Source organism: Diadema antillarum, unplaced genomic scaffold, assembly GCF_040938485.1.
Source record: "Diadema antillarum isolate AM-2024a unplaced genomic scaffold, OU_Dant_1.0 seq00000364_RagTag, whole genome shotgun sequence".
Classification (NCBI taxonomy): Eukaryota; Metazoa; Echinodermata; class Echinoidea; order Diadematoida; family Diadematidae; genus Diadema; species Diadema antillarum.
In genome coordinates this window covers 666084-681399 of record NW_027271365.1, presented here as the reverse complement: position 1 = coordinate 681399, position 15316 = coordinate 666084, and the positions used below count along the sequence as shown (strand labels likewise).

Genomic DNA, 15316 nt, shown 5'->3' with positions numbered 1-15316 from the left:
CCCATCCATGTTATCTTCTCATTTTCTCACCTAAATGTACAGTTGTACTCAATGGCCCTGCCATTGTTCTCTGGTGTACAACAATCATGAATATGGTTCTCATAGTATACTACAATTTTTGTTGTACAATCTATACTGTACATGTAATGTTTTACATTTTGCAGGATTTTTATTTTCAATTTCATGAATTTTGTGGGTCAGGTGTTACTTGGGAGTTTACTAACACACGAAAAAAAAAAATCAACTCTGATCCCAACACGAATGCTTTACTTTTAAAAGGGCATTGTACCGGTTTTTTATTTTTTTATATGTTGTTCTTTTAATTCTAAAAGACCCAGCGGTGCAAACAGAATCAAAATTTCATAACGATTGTAGTCCGTAATTTCATGTGAAAATGGAAATATTTGGGCGAGAATTATGCTAATAAGCTGACGAGCCCGGATGTCGTGATGTCACAGGTGCCAAATGTTTCACTGATTGCGTTAAATCGTGCCGAGTAGCAGACGACGCTTAGGCCCAATGTAGCTAGCAGGCGGCACTTGTGTACTGTCCTATCCATGCAGCTGTCTCAAATTTCGAATGAACCAAAATCGCACCAAAATTACAGGATATACTTCTAAACATATTTCAAATACCGTATTATATTTGAACAAAATCGGGTAATCGAGAAGTATCAATATTGACGCCGAATTTCAAGTTGTCACTAAAAAAAACCTCACTCTTCGCGAGAGATCTTGGCAAACGCGATATGCACAATCTAGAACTGAAGTTAGGCGACTAGTGCTGTGCGAACGGGGAATTTACACAGGAAACTAAATTTAAAAATGTCATGATTTTAGCGATTTGTGTGATTTACGAACTTTATTTTTTCATTCAACTTAGCTCAAATAATTTATAATATTGATTTCTTGCTCCCGATTACTTGAAAGATTTGTCTCATGATATTAGATGGCTAACTTCAGTCTGTGCGTGTGCAGGCAAGTAGGGCTACTACGCCACGATCACTCTTGTTTAGTCCTACAGAGCAGATTGTTTTTAGCGACGACAAGAAAGTTGACAACTTCACTTACGCTTTCTCAACTTGCGATTTGGTTCCAATTAGCATGAGCAAGTGGACATGAGTCATAAAATACTTCTTGTGATTTTGGTGCCATTTGGTTGGGGTGAATTTTGAGATATCTACATGGATACGGAAGTACTCTAGCACTATGCCTACACCAGCGCTTGGATCGCGAAGCGGTGGCACTGTTTGTATCTACGTGGTCGGGCCACTCTTCCGAGGTATGGGTCCTACTAAAACTAGATCTAAGTTAGTCCTTGGTGTTAATACGACCAACATGAGATTTATCTCGACCACAAAAACATTGAAAATCCATAAAGCAGATACCTTACCTGCAAATTCAGCACAGAAACAACAGGGCCTGCAGCACAAGGGGGCCTCTAGCGGCAACGCTAGACCTTGGAGTCTGGACTTTCGTCTGACTTTCTTCAAGTTCTGGCAGCAGGGCCATTCGGGGTATGTATTGCATACTAAACGTTTACGCTGTGCCTATTATTAGCGCTGTGCACGTACAGCTGTCGACGGAGCGGCGAGTAGAATCTTCTCGGTCCTTGACTGCTCACTAGTCCTAGTCCTAGTTCTAGTCTAGATCCCTAGAGTCTATATGTATTGAGTGCCGTTTTCTTCTAACTAGGCTTAAACCGTGATTGCCGTTGACTATTTTTTGGATTTAGATTTTAAGAATCACTCAGTCCTCATCTTCGTTAGATAGTTTGAAGCTGTGATGTCGAACCATTATCGCTCATCATCAATGCATAGTTAGTGCAGTGCAACGTTATTAGTACTTACACACAGTTTTCTATGGGCAGCACGTTCGGGCAATGATGCCAATTTCATTTTGCATATCTGGAATATACCCCTCAAATTTGATCTTAATAAAAAGCTTTTGAAGAGATTCCTTTTTGAAAATTAATAATATTGTTTAACATGTTTATTTCAGCTCCATATTGCAATTTTACTAAATAACAGTTTTTGCAGTACTTCATGTGAGATTTCATCAGTAAATTGACATGTGTAGAACCTTTCTAGTTCGTTTTGCTAAAGTCGGAGGTTGGCACCTGTGACGTATGCCAAATTGTGTGGATCGTTCCTTGGCTTGCTCGTTTTCATTTTTTTCAAAAAATCATTACAGGCTTATCCTGGTTTTTAGAATCCTCTCTTTCCAGTTGTAGGCATCAAAAAATGTAGATTAGAATTATCAGACAAGTAGAAAATGTCAGTACAGGTTTCTTTTAAATTGCGAATACCGCCTGCTGAAATACAGTGTACATGTAATTTTACATCTTAAGTATTTTCCAACACTGATTTCTTTAGTACTAGGTTAGCCGTCATGGACCCACTGTGTGCTGGTCATCTGCATTTTGTCACGTTAATGGCACTGGTAAGGGCCATTGGGCTTAATACATGTTACTGTTGAAAGGGCTGTTATCTTTTTTTTTTTTTTTTACTTCCTTTAAAAAAATCTTAAGGCTCAAAAGCCAGCAACATATTCTGCGACATGCTTGAGAATTGGTAACATGCTCAAAATAGAATGAATTCAAACACATGGAAAACATTTGGAAAACTTTAGAAACATCATACTTGTGAGAAAATTTGAATGCAAAACATGTGAATGAACATCGGGCATAAGCAGCACAATGAAAAACATGTGAAATATCGCTTTCCTGTCCCCAAATGTTTATTGTACTAACACATGCAGCGCAGTAACAATGATTTGTTTCAAATTTCAAAACAAATAACCTGCCTTCAATATCCTCTCTTGGTTCTCACGCTGCCTGTCCTTGATTACCAAGGTCACACAAATGAACATTGTCCATACCCTGTTGGACTTGTTTCTTCCCTTGCCTTAGGGGGGAATTTCTTTCATCCTCTATAAAAGGGCTTTTATGTACAGGAATGCTGATCTTTATGAGGAAAACAGCTGTGCGAGAGATAAAGGTCAGTCTCCCACCACAATTTTGTTGCAGGACTCGACAAGCTTGCCAGGGGAGCTGGGAATGTCCAACCGAGCGTTCACACAATGGGATTGCTGGGGAAACTCCTGGCAAACGGGACATTCCCCGCGAAGGAATCGTCTGAATGCAGTGCTAGTCTGGCATTCTACATCTGGCACACTGTTTTTCATGGATTTTTTTTTTCTGTCAAGTTAGTGTTCATTTGGTAGTGTTGTTGATTTTTTTTTCTAATTTTGTCATCATGAACATTTTGCTTGATGAGACTCAAATTGGTTGTTGGCAGGCAATCCTTGTTCGAGGGGTCTTTTTTTTCATCATTCATGGGAAGGGGAAAACGAGTGACAGGTGAGAAGGGAACTCCAAAGAAGGCACGTCTGCTCAGCAAGCTGTCCTTTACACCAGCATCAGTAATTATCATCACCATCCCTCATCAAATCATTATGGTCCTCTGTCGAACACTCATATGATGCACTATAATCATCATCATTCAAGATAGACACCTCAGCAAACAAATCACCAAGTGCAGGTACCAACACTCCAGTGGCTGCGAGACAAACATGTTTCTACAAATATCGCTCAGAGCGAAGATCAAACCTTCCTTCAAAAGACTCAGCAAAACTGATGAATTACCAATACAAAAACAAAGAACACACTTCAGTATCACTGTCAATGTCATTATACAAATGATGTACAGGAGGGAATGGATCGGTGAGAATTAGATGCGCGAGTTTAACTTTGGAACTGTTCAAACCCATGAGCACAGCGAGTGGGTTTTACATTGTTTCAAAGTTAAACGAGAGTGTCCAATTCTCACTGATCCATGAAATAGGCCTGTGCATCATATATGTGTTATAAAATGGGCCTTTAAATTCTGGAAATAAAACCATTTTCCCCATCATGGGTCTGGTACACCAATTACACTATACAAGACTATACAAGACTTGAGCCACTAGGCGTTCAGATTTTACTGGTTGCATGGCTCAGAATGGATCAGTAAATATCAATGCGTGACAATTGACCAATCAGTTTGCAGAGATTCAAAGCCCATATTTATAATATTAAATAATATCACTGTTATTGTTATCATAATGTCACTACCACAACTACATGATATTACCAGCATCATTCTTCTTTAATAACACATAATAAGGAAGGTAAAGTGTTAATTACAGCAGGATGCAATACTACACTTATTTTCAAAACAATGATTGCCGGTAATTGATATGTATTGGTTATCGATGACTACATGATTTATTATGTACAGAATTGGCTAAGAATGCAAGCTCATTCACAGTATTGGAGCATGCACTCAACAATGTGAATGCATGCATATGAGCATTCTGATGTCAAGCATCTTTATTCTTTCACATCCAGGACGGCAGTTCATGATAATCCATGGAGATTACAATGTACAGACCTCATAGGGAGACAAAAAGAAAGTATGTCTGCAATTGTGGACAAACTTTCTGGATCATCAAATATTTGTTGTTGTTGTTGTTGTTGTTGTTGTTGTTGTTGTTGTTGTTGTTGTTGTTATTGTTGTTGTTGTTGTTTGGACAATTTTCAAAGTGAATGCACTAATGAACTTGCTGGAAAACATCTGGGGACATCCATCAAAAAATAGCACTCATTGTCTTCTTTTGAAGCAGGATGGTTTGGTCCCTTTTCATTCCCTCCTTGAGATGGCGTTTCGCTTGTTTTCCAATGTTCTGCGCTGTGGTCTATCACTTCATCAGGCTACTTGCTGGCAGAGACAGCTGAAACGTTCTTGGATTCCAACCATCACACAAACTCTCAAGCTGCTCTTGGATCTGCTCTAACATATCGGCTTTCAAGCAGATACCGCTTGGCCAGAGGTGTGCTGCGGAGGTGTGACTCTCTGGGTGACTTCCTGCATCTCCTATGTAAGTCCAGCCATGGAATGCCAGTGTCCACACTCAAACGAGAGTACATGCTCATCCATACTCAAATGTACTCAGGTTTACTGGTCTCTAACGTACCTGTCTCCTCACACTCATTTTAAAATGACCTCACAATGACTTACATGGTAATGTGAGGCTTGGAGTACGAGTACACAGCAAAAAAACTGTAACTAGTTCTGGAGAAACACAAGGGCCAGTGCGAGAAACTGCAAAAATACAGCAAATACGAGATTTTGATTGCTCTTGGGAAGTTTTCTGTACCTAAAATGCGAACAGCACTGATAATGGTACTGTATAAAATTATACTATGCACCTACAGTACAGTACTCTACGAGTACAGTGCAATCACTCAGCTGCAAATATTTTTTTGTTCTCTTTATGAGAACAAAAAGGTCTATGCATGTAATCATTGATGCACATTCATGTACACATTGCTGAGTACATGAGTGGATATAGGTTTATACTGCGTGGATATCACTCCAACTTTCACTGGTCTGTAGCTTATTTTATGGCAAAACAATTTGTAGTTGAGGCTATTAAAGCTCTCTTCGATTAACAGTGCTTGGTCCTAACGCTTGACAATTGTTTAAAAGGACAATGCCAAAATCCACTTGAGACTGATGATCATTGTAGCATTTATATCTCTTCCTCTTGGAGCATGTTGGCAAAACACACACATGGATATAACTATGCATACATGGGACCACACACAAACTTACGCTTTGCAGTTATTTTGATGGGGCCATTGCAGAAATCTCTCTCTCTCTCTCACATACACACACACACACACACACACACACACACACACACACACAATGAATGGCACTCTAAGGGGACCAAACATCATGACTACACACAAACCTCCACATTCTCTGGAACATAATGGCAATAGATCACTTTGTGAATCCATCCAATTTCAGAGAAAGTGTAACTCAGACATGCATTTAAAGTGATCAAGGTGTGACGATGTCATGTAAAGAAATGACTATACAGAGTGACAGTAACACTACCTTGCTGAAGACTGCTTCTTTTCTTGTGGATGATCCTGCTTCTCTCCAGCAAGTTTGTTCCTGCCAAACTGCTGTTGTTGCTGCTGCTGTTGCTGCTCGTGCTGGCTGTGGTGATGTGGGCCCTGCCTGCTGCCGGGGGAGAGGTCACTCATCGGGGTCTGGTGCATCCCCGGCCGCTTGCTTGGGAGGCTGAACCGAATTCCTTGCACATCGGTAGGTTCTACAAAGAAAGTTATGAAATTTGCATGTTTTAAACTCCTCCAATCACTCAAACTTTCCTCATCCCTACAAGAAAGGCTGCAAAAAAAAAATGTCACATGTGGCGAAATATACTGTATGCCGTGTCACATATTTCACAGACTGTGCTACACTGCATAAAGTAATGCACATATTTTGTGTGTACGCATCTCATCCATACAAGGTAAAGAAGAGTAAGAATCACGACTAAAAGAATTTGATTACCATGAAAAGCATGTAGAAGTTCTAGCAGCTTGTAAAATATGAATTCATATATTTTTTTTTTAATCAGTTACATGCCAACCTAAAATATTTCAAAATACTCCTTATAATATATGTGACCCTGCACCTCAAAACAAACAAAAAGTCGCCAGACATGAATTTTTAGTTAAGACCATATTCTGAAAGAGCAGACTTTAAGCTTTAAAATGATGTACAACTCAAATCAAATGGACTCTCCTAACCTATCTAAATATTGGAAAGAAAGCACAAACTCAGGAAAAGTGTGAACTGAGAGAAGAGGCTCTGAAGTACAGTGTCTATTCAAGCGCTTAAGCTTTACCAAACCGTGCTGGCTGTGCGATGAATGAGACAAAAAAAAAAAACAGGAAGTAAACCACCAGAGTAACAACAATGAAGGAATTATCAGATTAGACTGAAATTGAGCATGCCTCATTAACACATTCTGTCCATAATTGACGCCAACTTTCAAAGTAGTAGCACTATCCTTTCAAAAGTTATTAGAGTTGAAAGTGAAGAGTGTGGACAAGGTTTTTCAGAAATGAAAAATGGATTCTAAAGACACACCTAATCACACTATTCTACCAAAAATGTTCGAGATAAACTGCTAAAAAAACACACTTTCCTGCCCGTTTTATGATACCAAATATAAGCATAATGTAAAAGAACACCCGCTCTTTCAGAAAATATGAAAAAGTCAAGTTCGGCTAGGTTGACCCATTTCACTTATTTTCAGTCCTCACGCAAAATCAGTGTGTGCGACTTTATGTTCGTTTTGAGGTGCACGGTCACATATTGAAGATTCTGGCTTGTTGAGCTTTTCTACAGACCTTACTTCCGAGTACCCAGCAATCTTTACCTGCAATACAGATACTGCGTATCTCTATTGCAAGGCATTTTTTGCTTTATACTTGAAATAATGTATTTCCACATTAGTCACCAGTGAGGATAACATATCAACACAGCTCAGTCATGTAAAATTGAAAAAATTGACTACATCACAGGAATGGGAATTAACACCACATAAAATAACATGTTGGTTCTTTGTGTTCATTCAAGAAGAGAAATGTGTCTCTATGAATCTAATCATAAGAAGAGATCTGTATATCCACACAAAGTTCCAGGATGCTCACGTTTATTGAAGCCCTTGTTCCACCGGCCTCCTGTCTGCAACTGCTGGTGACTTGGCCGGAACTTTACCGCCTCTGAGTAGCTGTGCGGCTGGGGGGGTCCTCCCCCGCCCCCTCGTCCACTTCCTCCCCGGATACCACCACTGTCTCCACTTACCTGCGCCTGAGACTGGGATGGTGGATTGGAGGAGGATGTGGACGAGGACGGGGGCAGAGGGGGTTGCGTAGAAGGGGGATTCTTGTTATTGTTAAGCATCTGGTATGGTGTGGGTGGTGGCGGTGGAGGGGGGCCAGGGGGGCCGTGGGGTCCTGATGGACCATTGAAGCTAGGTCTTCCACCCTCACCATACGTTGGAGGTCGGTAGCCTGGATACATACCCTGGGAAGACAATCAATGATACCATAGCAGAAATTTAAAGTCTTGACTGCCAACAATTCTGATCTGTCAATTTATAAAGCAAACTATATTGATGTATTGTACTTCGATGGGAAATTGACAGCAATATCTATCACACTACCGAACATTAAACTGCTGATGTGTGTTGTATTTGGCTCTTTTAAGATTGGGTAAAGTGACTTCATGCTGGAATATCTGACTACTCTTGAAGACAATGCTGCAGCAACCCAGCAATCTCTTTGATAGCATACAGAAAATAAACAAGCAAAAAGCCGGATGTGTAATTTACTCAGGGCACAAGATGTTCCCAGAAAGCAATCATCATCACTACCCAACAACAGAGAAAAGAGACTGTTCCTCTTTGGTTTCATTACTGATTAAACACAGACCCATGCGATTGGTGAAATGAAAAACTGTTTTATGTTGGGATAATACTAGATTGCTGTGAAAAATGTTGATTTAAAGTAACCACAGAAGATATCACAAATAAAACAGATGTTCTCCAATTAATGACTCTTTCAACACTGACATCCAAAGCCCTGACACTCACTGCTAGCATCAAACATACCCCTTGATGATGTGGGTAGCCATGCATGCCTGCATAGGGGCCACCCATGGGACCTGCCATCATGCTGTAGTTGGGCCCATAGCCAGGGTACTGGCCCTGGTACATGCCACCATATGGCGGGTAGTAGTTACCTGTAGCAAAGAACAGACAAAACATAACATGGTCAGTACTGCAGATCTGCATCAAGACGACAGTATTCACATTCAAAGCAAAAGTCTCATCCAATAGCTCACCAATGCAGGCATTCAAACATGCAGGAAGTATGTTACGAAATTGATTAATATTTCAAAAAGACCTGACCTTGACATAAATATCTAAGATGGCAGCATAACAGGATGATCAGGTCTGATACATCAGCTGGGTGACACAAGATAAGTTTAGCCAGCAGAGATCTGGGCAATTCAGCCATTTGACCAAGGGCCATCCGCAGTCACATCACTCACAAAAGCATGTCATATCAGCAAAGTGCAACAAGAAGGTAACCTGTACAATTTACATACAGTAGTTGCCTAGCTTAGGTACTGGTTTGTTACACAGGTAGCGACCGTCATCCTGTAGCTCATCGTTCAGTGACACAAATATTTCAAAAATAGCCTCATATAACCTGAGACCCTGAGTAAAGGTGACTACTGAATTTGTTGAATGATATACACTGTTCATCATACAAAGATGTGACTGGCTTACACAATATTGGAGTGGACTTGACATTATATCACTTAAAAAAATAAAAAATAAAAAATGAGACAGTACACAAGAGTGGCAAGCCATTGATAATTGTTTTTAACAATTTCCTGCATGATTTAACTCAGCATAATCAGATCCAGATCAGTTGGACAAAATGCTATTGAGAATCGGTGCTGGGCCCCGTTGCTAGAAACTTTGCGTTTAAACGCAACTTGCAACTGATTGTCACTGGCCAATCAAAATCATTCTTGCATGCATGTCTTAATAGGGCAGACCCTGAGCCAATCAGAATGGTTGTTTCAAAATTAGCAATTATTTGCAATTGATTGCAACTTTCTTGCAACGGGGCCCTGGCATGCCCAATATGATTTATTCACCTACACTGTACATTCCTAGCAAAATTCATCTGTGTTTATATACCTCATAAGTGAGATTCTTATCACTGATTGGTCAAAAGTATATCACGTGACAAGGTGTAGTCCCGTCTATCTTGCCTTAGGGTTTTCAGGTAAGTGCTAGAAAGGCAAAACCCTCGTGATAGAAAGGCAAAACCCTCGTGATAGTAAGTCAAAACCCTCGTGATAGAATTTGTAAACTCTCTGCGACTTTTGCACACATAACAAGTACACATAGACTTCGCGCGCGGTGTCTGAAACCCCTCCAGACGTTCACTGCAATACGCGCATCGTATACAACACATGCACAATATCATCACACTATAGCTAGTTTAGCGCACAGCGCAGCAGGCATGTTTCAACATGGCATGGTGATCGAGTGCTCTTCTGGATTTGAAGTGAGTTGAATCAAAGATTGTACACTTTGTCTTTAGGATTTCTTGGGATCCCAAAGCAGAGACAAATTTCAACATGTTGGAAACATCGAATTAAAACACGAGCGACGGGAACGTGGACAATAACATACTGTAATCTTCTGGCAAGATTGTATGCAGGAGCTCGCAGAAGGCCACGTGAGTACTACTGGGTAGTCCACAAAATGTACGAAAACCATGCAAGCGAGCGCTGTTGCCTGTTTTAATGCGACGTTCAGGCTAGGCCTAGAATCTACTTCGTATTTGACTAGCCCTAACGTTAGATCTTGACATTGCTAGTTACTAGTTAGACCTAGTCTCAAACGATGAGGTACCGGTATATAAAACAAATATCAACTGCTCTGTATTCTGATGGTGGTGGAAATTATCACTCCCTTGTGCTTTTCATACCGACCCTTCTATCACCCCTCGGTTAACGCCTCCGGGTGATAGAAGGGTCGGTATGAAAAGCACCTTGGGAAAGATAATTTCCACGATCATCCTCATGAGCAGTCAATATTTGTATAATACACAAACACACACACACAACAAAGAAGAAGAAAATTATGCAAGAACATGTGAAGCAATCTGAGAGATATGGCTTGTGCCTGGATCACAGCAATCTGGCACACCAAGCTGGTTCAGGAGTATTTGGCTCTGTAATATGTGGACGTACCATACATGTTCACTGGAGGTGTATTCATGTAGTTTGTGGACGGCTGGTCGCTCTGCTGCTTGCCCATCTTGCCTCCAGCCCCTCCTCCTCCTTCCTCCCCACTACCACCACTACCACCACCTGACTTCTCCTTCTTGGTGGCGCTGTCTGTAGATGCACTGCTGTCCTCGCCTGTCCCCTCACCGCTGTCTCCGAGTTTCTCCAGGGCCTTCCGGGCAATCTCCCAGCTGGGATTCCCCGAGGTACCTGCTGATGGCATGCCACCAAACTGCTGCGACCTGTGCCGTGCGTATAAACACATACACATATGAGTAAAATTGCATGTATAGCTAACAGAACAGATGGTGCATGTAACATGCCTGGTGAGAATGAAGAACAAACCACATTACTGCGACATGTTATGTTGCCCCATGCAGATGAGCACACAAAGATCATACTAAACATATATTCAAACTACCTCAGTACGCACAAACCGCATGAACACTTTTCATATAACAATGAATGTCTGGACATTTTACATGAGTGATTTGAAATAAGCTGTCATTTTGGTGCAGTATGGTTATGTGACAGCACCACCAAGAGGCAAGGCCACCTCAATTCAACTAAGCGGTCTAATATGCCTTCAATGTGGTACAAGCTGTACATACCAAAATTTGACCGCCCATGCCCAAACTTTACTGCATGCAAAAAGGAGTATTCAAATGTTGGCAGTCGAAGTTTGGAAAGCTTACTGTAGTCTTAGAGTATGCAGATACTAAGTACATGTACCCAATGTCTACACTGTGCATGTAAGTGAGTTACACACACAGCGATGGCATGCCAGCATGTACCCTGTAAGAGTGGATATCATTGAGCATCAGTCAATAGTAAAACTGACGACACTCAATGAGTGAGGTGATGAATGGGAAAGAGTCATCGTGGGCAAGAGTCACGAGTGGAATCCCGCAAGGAAGTTTATTAGGACAGTGTCTGTTTGTGATGTACATAAATGACCTTCCTAACAATCTGAGGGGTCATGCAGAGATGTTTGCGGACGACACTAAAATATTTGCCCACATCAACGACATGCAGGGTACCGCAAGATGACTTGAACAGCTTGAGTGACTGGACAGAGAAATGGCAGTTGAAGTTTAATGTTGGGAAATATGGTATCATGCACTATGGGAAACAGCACTCCTCTAACACATACGACATGAGAGATGGAGCAAAACAAACTAAAATCGAGACAAGACAAGAAGAGAAGGATCTGGGAGTAAATGACCCCTCACTAAAGTTCAGCAGACATGTAGGAAGAGTGGCAAACAAAGCTAATAGGATTGCGGGCCTTATCAGAAGGACTTTTGACAACACTGATGAAGATATGTTCTCCCTCCTCTTCAAAGCATGCTATTAGGTGAGACCACACCTTGAATATAGCAACTGTGTCTGGAGTCCACAACTCAAGCGTGATATACAATGTAAGCACCATAAAAAAGGTCCAAAGAAGAGCAACAAAAATAGTACCTCATCTACTAATCTGCCATATGCTGAAAGGCAAGACTAACGTTAGAGAAATTGAATCTGCCTACTCTTGCCTACAGGAGACTCGGAGGTGACATGATCCAAGCCTTCAAAATCATGAATGGCTTCACTGACACTGACTCTTTCCAAGCTTTTCAAAACAAAAGATGAGAAAATTTATCTTCGTGGCCATAACAAGTTCAAGATCCAGAAACAACACGTATGTACGATCACGACTGACCATAAGGAAAAATAACTTCACTCACAGGGTAGTATCTAACCGGAATATGCTACCAAGCAAAGTCAGCTGTGGAAGCAACTAATAACATGTAACATACATGTAATACATGTACGTTTTTTACAGTTAACAGATTCTAGTCAGAAGTCCATGCATTCCTGTCAAAGAAGTATGGTTGGACCTACTACTCATCGATCGCCTAATGTTTATTTGCTTGATAAGAATATTTAACACTGAAATTCATGTGAAAACTTGACCTACGTGATTGAGAAAATCCAGCACTATCAAATGCCATTGTTCCCTTTTCAATTCAAAGTTTCAGTGCAAAAATATCGCTGTCGAACTTGCATGGCCTCGTTTCAGCTCCCCGCGGTGCCGCTTCTTATGAAGATCGACCGCTGTTTTTGCCTTGACAATGTACACAAACCGAGTTGTATTGAACACCGTGTTGTACGAAGCTTTTTAGAAACTTCCATAGACATTACATTACAATTCGGTTAAAATATTCATTCGAAATTTTGTCCTTGATTTAAACCATTAATGAACTGTGAATTTTCGCGTTTTCCCACACATCCTCATCAACACTAACAGTCAAAGCCAATCCATTTTTATGTGCTCTGTGCGAAGTGAAGTGCGTACTAAGCGTTCTTTGTGCCAATACACGGTCGGTTTCAATAAGAAGGGCGGTCGATATGTAGGGTAAGGGCACCAGTATTCGGTCAGCCACCAGTATTCGGTCACTTATCCCTAGTCACCAGCCAGTAAGTTCAACTGTAACAACACACGCAAATCACATTAATTCACATACTTGCACACTCATTCACAACAGGAAACTCCCTTAGCCCCCTCCAAAAATCCATCCAAAATCCCAAATTTTACCGTCAAAAGTGCAGAATCGGCGCTACTTTTCAAAAGCGCGCACGGATAAGGCCCAGTTTTAAGAGTACGGGTTGCCGAAAAAGCACTAAAAATCTAGAAATACGCCGTTCTCTCGCGGGATTTTTCGCTTATCGCAAAAGAAAAACAAAATTTCCGTACGTGCTGATATAGTGTCCCAATGTACATGTACAAGGGTTGAATGCAAGTGCCGAGGCCCCAGTATTCGGTCACCAACGGTCACCGCAACGTCCCCGATGCAATTTTGCACCAACAAGGTAGCGCACGCGCGCATTTTTCAGCTGCCTTGAACACGCATTGACTTTGAACGCGCACATCCAGAGCTACCAAGTCTCACGCATTCTGCGTGAGACTCAAGCATTTAGGGTCTGTCTCACGATCTCACGCATGGCACCCATTTGTCTCACGCATTTGGCAAAGTCTGCAACTTGAGCCTATAATATGGAGCATAGCTCAAAAGATTAAAGTGATAGTTGCAATTGAAGGTATATTTCCCTTACGTCTTTCAAAATAAGTAAAAATTGATCACTTTAATTGAAAAAGCTCCCTACCGTGGGAGGCCACAGGGGGAAAAACCCCTCCTACACCCTCGCTTGCGCTCACATTCGCGCGCCGAGATGCCGAGCGATGCAGAGTCATGAAAATCTCACTCATAACATTTTTTTGAACTTGGCATCCCTGCACATCGTGTGACCGAATACTGGTGTGGTGCCAGTGACTGTATACTGGGGAATTTTCAAAGTGAAATATTTCGGGATTTTGTGCAATTCTGTGAGATAGTTAACAAAATGAAAGTTGAGATTAAAGATATTTGATATATTTCACATACATTGCTGTAACGTTAGATATGATGTATGTTTACTATGTACCGGTAGGCCCCCCCCTATGTATTATTTTAGTTTGAAAAATATTGCAAAAAAGTGACCGAATACTGGGGATGTTACCCTACAACGTTAGTTGAGGTGAATAATGCATGCTGGCGCAGCATACCGATTACCGTGTAATTACAACATGCAACAGGGGTACGCAACAACTACTGTACTACTACTAGTACATAGAATTCTACATACACTTCACACTTGTAAGTTCATGAGTTGTTAAACGTAAGAATCTAACACTGCACCCCGTACGCGTACAACAACGCCTCGCCTCGCCTCGCAGCTAGCCGATGGACCGTAGCGTCTAACCATTGCAACGTCGTCCCTTGATGTCCCTTTCTACTTTCGCCAAACTTGCTACAAGACAATTGCCCTGATTCTGAATTTTTCTTACCATTGTGCAGCCTGAGCTGCAGGTGATACACCCCAAGGATTGGTCGTCATCTACTGATAGAACTAACGTTACTCTGATCAGAATAATATCAATGATTCACTGAAGCCGAAGATTCGTTCTGCTGTCATTAAATCTTCTTGAACTCTGAAATTCGTCGATGACTCGTTTCTCTTCGTTCCCGAATTTACACTACACTTGCGGTGCTAGTGCTTGCTTTTCAGTACATGGCACGTCCAAACGTCCACACACGCACTTTGTACTCACGCACACGGGGTCGGTAGTGGTCGGTACACACTACACAACACTGCACAACCCTACATTGCACCGCGCCCTCACCAAGCGCCGTAGCAATCACTGAACCACTGAACTCTACTCGGTGCGTTGCCTACTAGAAGCAGCTGCTAAGCACGAAGCACTCAGCACGCACTGCAATGCACCCAGAGCTCTGGTGTAGCCACATGTACCACTACCACCAATGCAATGACAATGACAATGACACCGAAGTACGGTATTGGTAGCGTAAGGACATACACGCGCGTATACACCCACCCTACACCAAAGGGAAGTGGGTTACAGTGTACTAGTACACGGTATTTACAGTATGTATTCGCTCATTTGGTTTTTCTTTATCCGCATTCGATTTATTTTTAGGGACATTCAAATTAGCGATCGGTCTTGCGAATTCGTTTCTAAAGTAAGATCAAGAATTCGTTTCTAAAGTA

General features: G+C 41.5%; 1 protein-coding gene across 1 annotated transcript in view; it reads right to left on the bottom strand.

Moving 5' to 3' along the window:
- LOC139731180 (leukocyte receptor cluster member 8 homolog) overlaps positions 1-14767 on the bottom strand; it is a 31574-nt gene extending 16807 nt beyond the window's left edge. Inside the window, exons 1-5 of the mRNA XM_071642062.1 lie at positions 14595-14767; positions 10688-10965; positions 8520-8650; positions 7558-7933; positions 5948-6167 (exon numbers count right to left, since the gene is read on the bottom strand). Of these exons, the coding sequence (XP_071498163.1) occupies positions 5948-6167; positions 7558-7933; positions 8520-8650; positions 10688-10965; positions 14595-14644 (1055 nt within the window). The 5' untranslated portion in view covers positions 14645-14767. The remainder of the gene's footprint in view (positions 1-5947; positions 6168-7557; positions 7934-8519; positions 8651-10687; positions 10966-14594) is intronic.
- Between the last annotated feature and the right edge of the window lie 549 nt (positions 14768-15316).